General features: G+C 26.3%; 1 protein-coding gene across 1 annotated transcript; it reads left to right on the top strand.

Annotated features, from left to right (window-relative positions):
- Positions 1-772: 772 nt before the first annotated feature.
- On the top strand, positions 773-7,536 carry LOC111028212 (the record flags this gene model as incomplete). The annotated part of the gene is made up of 12 exons (XM_022306758.1): positions 773-809; positions 2,026-2,172; positions 3,750-3,824; positions 3,891-3,989; positions 4,066-4,167; positions 4,238-4,342; positions 4,409-4,510; positions 4,587-4,688; positions 4,764-4,868; positions 4,935-5,033; positions 5,098-7,140; positions 7,237-7,536. Coding segments are annotated over 12 exons (3,291 nt in total), but the record flags the coding sequence as incomplete, so codon positions are not given.
- Between the last annotated feature and the right edge of the window lie 1,237 nt (positions 7,537-8,773).

The raw sequence follows: 8,773 nt of genomic DNA, 5'->3' as shown, positions 1-8,773 counted from the left end.
CTCTTGGAGGTAACAAATTACTTTTAATTATACACATATTTTTCCAAGTTACAATTTACGACTTAACCTATCGGCTATCAATTATAAGAGTGACACTGATTCCTCCGTCATCGGAAGTCACAAATGAAATTACGTGTTCAAACTTAAGTTTGATGTGTAACAATACAATTTACTTTGAGTCGATAAGTAATATAATAGTTAGTAGGTAGTTGGGATTTTGTACACGCTTTTTTTAAAAAAACATTTGTTTATGTTGATATAAACAATACGATTATGCCATTTATTAGACTCTTCCCCCGTTGCCCTCTTGTCTATTACATGACTCCTGCGACTTCGTGTCCATCATAATGTTAAGACTATATGAGTTATACAGGGAAAACCATAGTGTCCCACCAAATGTCTTATCGTTCTTTATGCATATCCCTTATTCGTACAATACGAACGACGGCAATATAATATAGAAGGAGCCTACATATTATAGTACGTACTACGTAACCAAATATTCAATCATTCTTTCCACGATTGTTGAACGTCGATGGTAGCTTTTTTGATTGTCTGATTTTTACTTTTTACTGTTCATGGTGTTTAAATTATGTTTTGTTTTTGCTGTTTTTCTCGTGTTACCTAACGATTAAACAATTTTTTTAGTTTATTAACAGTTTAATTTTTTAATTTTGTGTTTATTCAAATAAATGTTGTTCTTGTGAAGTATATACTATAGAATACAAATAATTTTGTGATTATGTTAACGAGAAAAAATAATCGTTTAAAGAATATCAATAAAAATAAAGAAGATGATTTACAAGAAGGTAAGCTATTTCTACTTAAATTATTTATAAATAACATCGAATACAATTTTACATATTAATTATACTCATTACTCATATATTATTAAATTTATTTTACCTAAGTAAAAAATAATTGTTTTAAATGGTTTATTTTACCTAAATAATTTACGATAGGTATATAGCAGCTAGTGCAAGTAATACGAACCGTAAGGTTGTAGAAAGCGATTTTTTTCTAGAGATTCTGAGCGGTGTGATGAATAATGAATAAATTATTGATTTTACAATGAGGTATAACGAGCATTTTCATGCAACATCAATGTTAGACTAAATTTTTTTTTTTGCTTTATTTAAAAATAAATAAGAATAAAAAGATAGGTACTTCAAATTTTCACTAGAGACGTATATTAACATTAATATATATTATTAAATATATAATATGGTGGTTGATTACATTTTCAAAATATCTGAAATTCTGAACTCTTTTAGAGATATTTACCTAGGTATATAGGTACATTTAATAAAGGTATTCTATATTTTTTAGTTTTTTTCCTAGGTAAATTTAGATGAAAATATTCGACTTTTGTCAAAATTCTTGAAAATTAAATACTGGATTCTTCTTATATCAAAAATACAGTCACAATATTTTTAGTAATGTTTAGTTTTAAAATGTTGATAAAACCTTAATTACGATTTTAGTTGATTTTTGTAATTTAAATTTTAAATATATTATTTTACTTAAAACTTTTAACGAGACTAAAATATAACTGTTACAACTAATAATGGATAAATTTACTCAAATATTAAAATTTAAAACTAACAAAGTTTCACGAGAACTACTGAACGTAAATGCTTTATGTAATTCCTTTTAAGACTAACGAAAAAATAAAAATATATTGTTGGTTGGGTTCAAAATTTAAAATGCTTCCTATAATTATAATAAATAAACATTTTTTTTTTGCTAATACGTAGATAATGCTATTATAACATTAGTATACAGACTTCCATATAATTACTTTTCAAAAGTTAATAATATCATAAGACATTTTGATCAAGCTGGTTAATAACTAATTGCATAACAAATCGAATAACTATTTACAGATTTTTTTTGTTTTATGATTTATAACGAATATTTATAATGCATATTTTTCCATTAATTGTATTTACTTGGGGTACCGAATTTATCAAAATTAAAATCTTAAAAATTAGTACAAATAATAATTTATATTTTGTTAATTAGAATGGATTGCAGTTCAATACACTGATGATAATGTTTTCTATATGTGTCCATCAAAAACAATAACATGTAAAATAGTGATTGGCAAAAAATATATGGTGAAATGGGTTAATAAAAAATCATATTTAGCTAAGGTGCTAAAAAAAGGAAGTAAGTTTTCTATTTATTTTTCATTTTTCATTGATAGTTAAACACATATTAATAAGACCTGTATGCATAGTCAACGTGTCCTATAAGATATTATGTTAAACTATGTTTTATGTGACACACAAATTTACCATGCATATGGACATATAAAAATATAATCATGAAAAATAATAAATTATATATATATAAATATTAATTCTATATAGGTACTAGGTAGGCAGGGTTTAAAGTGGGAAAAAATTCCAGGGGGACTAACGCCTCCATACAGTTTTAAGCATTCCATATATCGTTTTATGTATAATGTCTAATACATATAAACATATGGCAGGTACATGTAATTTATAAACAGTGATTGTGTAACATACTTATCCCACTTAAAACCATGATTAATGTTTAAATTTGTAATTTTTTTCATGAAAAATTTAAATCACAAATAATAGGTTATATAATAATATATTATAATAATATATTATAATAATAACTGCATTTTTAAGAATAATTAATGTTTTATACACATTTAATATTTTTTGTCATAACATTAAGTTGTAAGTAGTGATTTTCTTTTAAGATAACTTAAGGAATCAACTAGACAAAAAAAAAAATATCATACAAATGTAGGGTTTTTAGTGCTTTAAATTGTACAAGATAAAATTCAAATTCTACGCATGGTGGGATGAACATGCTTATAAAATCACACTTTACCTATAATATATCTATATATATTCTATATGTTTATATGAATATTTTAATTTCAATTTTACATTATTTAATAAAGAGCTATTTTGAAATAAAACAATTATAAATATTATATTGATTAATGTTTGGATGTAATTAGAGAGCGTTCCGACGTACCTTACGAATAATTTGTTAAAGGGGACGCTTTTTAACCGCCATTAGAGGTAGGGGGTTTGAGTCCCCCTGTGTCCCCCCAACTTTAACCCCTGTAGGTAGGTAATCTATAATATCATATGATATCATCTGATAGGTACCTACTAGAATATTTATACATTGATGTATGTTATATCTTATATCATTGATTATAAATACTGTATATTCTTATACATATAATAATGAACATCACTAAAAAACTAAAAAGGCACCAATTGTAAAAAAATTTCAGTTTGGATTTTTCATAATAATTGAAAAAATATAAAAAAAAAAAGATATTTTATTGATTTGCAGTTTTAATGCCTATCCCCCATTTTTTTGGGTTCATCACAACTCCATACACTATATTAAGTATACTACGAGTAGAAACACAGTATAATTACAATTATAATTGTTTAAATTTTTATATTATTAATACAATTTAAACTGTTCAGTATAAAATATAAATATTTCACTACACTTACTTACACCATTTACATGTTAGACTTTTAACTATAAGTAGATACTAATTTATCAACTAGAGTCAATCTATCTAACTAAAATTTTTCAGTTAGGTGCCTACCCATTTAAAAAGGGCGGAGGCAGCCATTACTTAATATGTAGGTCTGACAACAATAGTTATTTTAAAATAATATAATTTTATTGACTAAGTTAGTAGAACAAATTTTTAATTTTATATTTAAATTTTAAAGATAAAGAAAGTATACAAAAGTTCTTAGCTGGTAAGACTATAAACCATATGATAGATGAACCACTAGTGAATTCAAGTAAGTGCTTTATGCATTTAATTTTTGCTATTTTAAATAAATAAATATATATTTTTTTAAATAAAGGCAATGGTTTAAATCTGAAAAAAAGGAAAATTGATGCACCAACAATTTCTGAAACATTAAAATTGGAACAGGCAACAGTTAAACCAACTATGCATTCTAGTAAGAGCGTTATGTCTTTATTTTTATTTTTCTTATGTTTAATATTTAACAATAATATATTTTAATTTAAATAAAGGCCAAGTTGTTGAGCAAAATGATTTAAGTAAAATAGATACAACAAAAATGTATGAAACGTTTGACTTGGAACCGTCAATGGATAAACCAATCATGCATTCTAGTAAGAGCGTTATGTCTTTATTTTTTTTATGTTTAATATTTAACAATAATATATTTTAATTTAATTTAAGGCCAAGTTGTTGAGCAAAATGATTTAAGTAAAATAGATACCACAAAAAATTGTGAGATTTTTGATTTGTTGTTTCACAATATGGATGAACCAACCATGTATTCTAGTAAGCGTTTTATCTCTTTATTTTTATTATATGTAATATTGTAACATTATATATATTTAAATAAAGGCCAAGTTGTTGAGCAAAATGATTTAAGTAAGATAGATACACCAAAAATGTGTGAAACGTTTGACTTGGAACTGTCAATGGATACACCAATCATGCATTCTAGTAAGAGCGTTATGTCTTTATTTTTATTTTTATAATGTTTAATATTTAACAATAATATATTTTAATTTAATTTAAGGCCAAGTTGTTGAGCAAAATGATTTAAGTATGATGGGTGCACCAAAAAATTATGAAACGTTTAACTTGGCTCATTCAATGGATAAACCAATTGTGCATTCTAGTAAGCTTATTATGAATTTAGTTTTTTTATATTTAATTTTAACATATTATAATATATATTTATTTTTAATTAAAGGCCAAGCTGTTGATCAAAATGATTTAAATAAAGTAGATACCGCAAAAAATTGTGAGATTTTTGATTTGTTGTTTCACAATATGGATGAACCAACCATGCATTCTAGTAAGCGTTTTATCTCTTTATTTTTATTATATAAAATATTGTAACATTAAATATATTTAAATAAAGGCCAAGATGTTGAGCAGAATGATTTAAGTAAAATATATGCACCAAATTGTGAAACGATTAACTTGGCTCATTCAATGGATAAACCAATCATGCATTTTAGTATGGGAATGATGTCTTTATTTTTATTATATTTAATTTTAATATTTATAATTTTTAATTTAAGGCCAGGATGTTGAACAGAATATTATTGGTACAATTGTTACATCCAAAATTACTGAAGATTTTGAGGGTTCAGAAACATCAACATCTTCTGATTGTTTCAATAGTCCAGAATACACACCATATTCAAATGATAAAATGAACTTGGATTTTGAAATGAGTGATTCAGATGATTCAGATACAATAGTTTCACCTCCTTGTTCACCAAGAAATAGTAACATAAATGTAATGAATACGGTAGCTGTTCATCAAATAGAATTAGATGTCCAAAGAGCTAGGAAATGTTCATTTAACTATAAAAAAAATGTTAAAGATAAAAGAGTTTACTGTATTTTTTGTGAAAATTTACAAACAAATTTTCCACGCCATGTTGAACGCAAGCATGCATTAGAAACTGAAGTTAGATCTTTTATATTATTACCGAAAAAATCAAAAGAACGCTTAAAGCAGATAGAACTTCTGAAAAATAAAGGAAACTTTCACTATAATAAAACGATATTAGAAAAAAAAAAGGGTTCACTTATAGTTGGTAGACGACCTACATCTTCTGAAAAAGTGGCTGTAAATGATTATTTACCATGTAAATTCTGTTTAAAGTTTTTTAAGAAAAAAATTATTTTTCGGCACTCTAATAAATGTAAATTTAACGACACATCACCAGATAATGAAGTTACAAAAAGAAGAAATGTACAGTCTCAGTGTGGTATGCTATTACAAGATACAGATGATTTCAAGCAATTAACCGCTGAAGTTTTTATTCACATGAAATATGACAATATATCTTTTACGGCTCAAAATGATAAGCTGATTTGTGCATTTGGGGCTAGATTACTAAAAAATCATCGTGAACAACACCTAAAAACGTATATATCACAACGCATGAGGCAAATTAGTAAACTTTTATTAATATTAAGAACATTAGTTCCTGAACTAAAGAATTTAGAAGATTTCTTATTACCCCAATATTTTAAAACAATTGTTAATGCAGCAAAAGAATTAAGTGGATACAATGAAAATGAAAACTCCTACATACATCCATCAATAGCCTTGAAATTAGGACACACAATTCTGCAATGTGCCGATATCATAGAATGCCAATCCATTATTAAAGGCTCTTCTCAAGATAAAATAAATACAATTAAAAATTTCGTCACAGTATTTCAAAAAGAATGGAAATTTTCAATTTCATCCAACGCCTGTCAAGACCTTTCAAAAAAAAAATTTAATAAAACTATAAGCCTCCCCGACGCTAAAGATATAACATTATTGCACAATTATTTATTAAATCAAATACAAAATGTAACACATCTCATTCAAGAAAAAAAAGAAATTAATCAAGATACATATAAAGTACTGTGTAAGACTTTATTAACCCAGATAATATTACTTAATAGACGTAGATCAGGCGAAGTAGAAAGGATACATGTCAACGACTATTTGAACCGAGACAAAAAAAAAATGCAAGAAGAAATTTTGAAGTCTCTCACTGAAGTGGAGTCAAAACTATCAAATAGTTTTATAAGATTCGAAATAAGAGGTAAAAGAGGCAGAGGAGTACCTGTGTTATTGACTCCTGAAATGAAAAAATCTTTGGATTTAATGTTAAGCATGAGAACATCCGTAAATATTTTTGAGCAAAATAAAAATGTTTTCGCTATACCATACACCGCTGTAGGAGTGTATAGAGGGTCAGACTGCCTGAGAGGTGCAGCAATTAAATGTGAAGCATCTCAACCAGAATTATTAACATCCACAAAACTTAGAAAACATGTTGCGACAATAACACAATTATTAAATCTAACAACAAATGACCGTGAACAATTGGCAAATTTTATGGGACATGACTTGGCAATTCACAACGAATACTACAGACTTCCGGACAATACGTTACAACTCAGCCGTGTTAGTAAAATACTATTAGCTGCCGAATCGGGAAAAATTAATGAGCTTAAAGGAAAAACACTCGATGAATTTGATGATATTATAATTCCAAATAATTATAATGAAAGTTCATCAGATGAAAAAGAAGATGATGAAATTAAAAATAGTAAGGCTTTATTTACATAAGTTACCTATTGGTTTTAACTTTTATCATTTATTTATGAAACATAAATACTAATTTTATTTATTTTTACTTTTAAAGGTGATTTGTTTGAAAACCATGATCAATACTACAGTGAAACAGAAAACTTAACCACTGTAGTTGCTAAAAAAACAAAAAAAAGAGGGGATTATATAAGATGGACAAAGGCTGAAATAGATGGAATCAAACGATCACTTGGAAAATTTATTGCACTCCGTAAAATCCCACAACAACATGATTGCTTACTTGCAATCAAACAAGAACCTATTCTTAAAAACAGGGATTGGAAGAAAATCAAATTCCAAGTGGCAAATATTATAAAAAAAAACATTTAAGTAAAATATTATATTATTTTTTTGAATAAAGAGATCAGTAAATTTATATTAAATTAAATGTATTTAACCTTTCATAATATTTTAGAAATCATAAAATGCAGTGGAGAGAGAGTGAATGGCAGTCACCTAAGGAAAAACTATTATATCTTAACAAATATAAATTAGAAACTAAAGTCAATCCTCAATATTGATTTATAAACTTATAGATTACAACATATTTAAATTTGAGATTCTTTACATTTTATTTTAATTTAAAAAAAAAAAACTTAGTAAATAAATAAAATGTTTTCAAATTATAAGACATTTTAGAAATAACAAGAAATAACAAGTAGTAGTTTTGAGTGATCGGTATTGGCCAAATATAATTTTTAATTAGGTACCTAAGTACCTATATTGTATCTCAATAAATTAACTAACAAAGCGTTTTATAACTGCAAGCATCTTGAACTACATAACATTTATCATAAAACTGGTTAATAACTAACTTAATAAGATGAAACAAATACTTGACTAAGTCTTTTTTTAAGAGCAAAATATGTAAGTTGTAAGTTGTAACTTTGTAAATGTGATACCTAACGAAAACTTAGGAATACAAAAAATGATGTTACCAGTTGTTAACATAATATGGCGCCATGGCGGAAACAATAATTTTAGGATTTCATACAATAAGAAATCAGCTGTACGATGAAACGGACTTTTATCAATCTTTGAGATTACCTGCAGACTGTATTGCCTATTTACCTCTGATCGGTCTTCAGTATCAGTATTCACCCACCCACCACTATTACAAAAATACTAAGTATATGTATATGTATTATTTTAGTATCATAATCATAAATATTATGTCAGTATTTTCTTTTTATGAATAGCAAATAATTATTTGTCTATAAAATTGACATATATTAGACAAAGTCTGACAAACTTTATATTTATAATATATTTGTGTACACTATTATGTTGGGTGGGTTAATATAATATTTTTGTTGACTCCAGATGTTACTATGTAGGTACATAATATTTTAACTATTTGGATTCCATAAGGCACCGGAGTCAACAATGTTGTTTAATTTTTTATAAGTATATAATATAGTGTTAAGTAAAATTTAAATATTTGACGGGTATAGTCGCTCTGTAATCGTTGTGTCCTCCGGTACTGGAGTCCACAAATTACTTTGAGTTTTACACATTATCTCCTATGCTACAGTATATGAATCCTTGTGACCTCCGGTGCTGGAGTCCACAAATTACTTTAAATTTTTCAC

Source organism: Myzus persicae, unplaced genomic scaffold (genome assembly GCF_001856785.1).
Source record: "Myzus persicae strain clone G006 unplaced genomic scaffold, MPER_G0061.0, whole genome shotgun sequence".
NCBI classification, from domain to species: domain Eukaryota; kingdom Metazoa; phylum Arthropoda; class Insecta; order Hemiptera; family Aphididae; genus Myzus; species Myzus persicae.
This window is presented reverse-complemented; position numbering and strand designations above follow the sequence as displayed.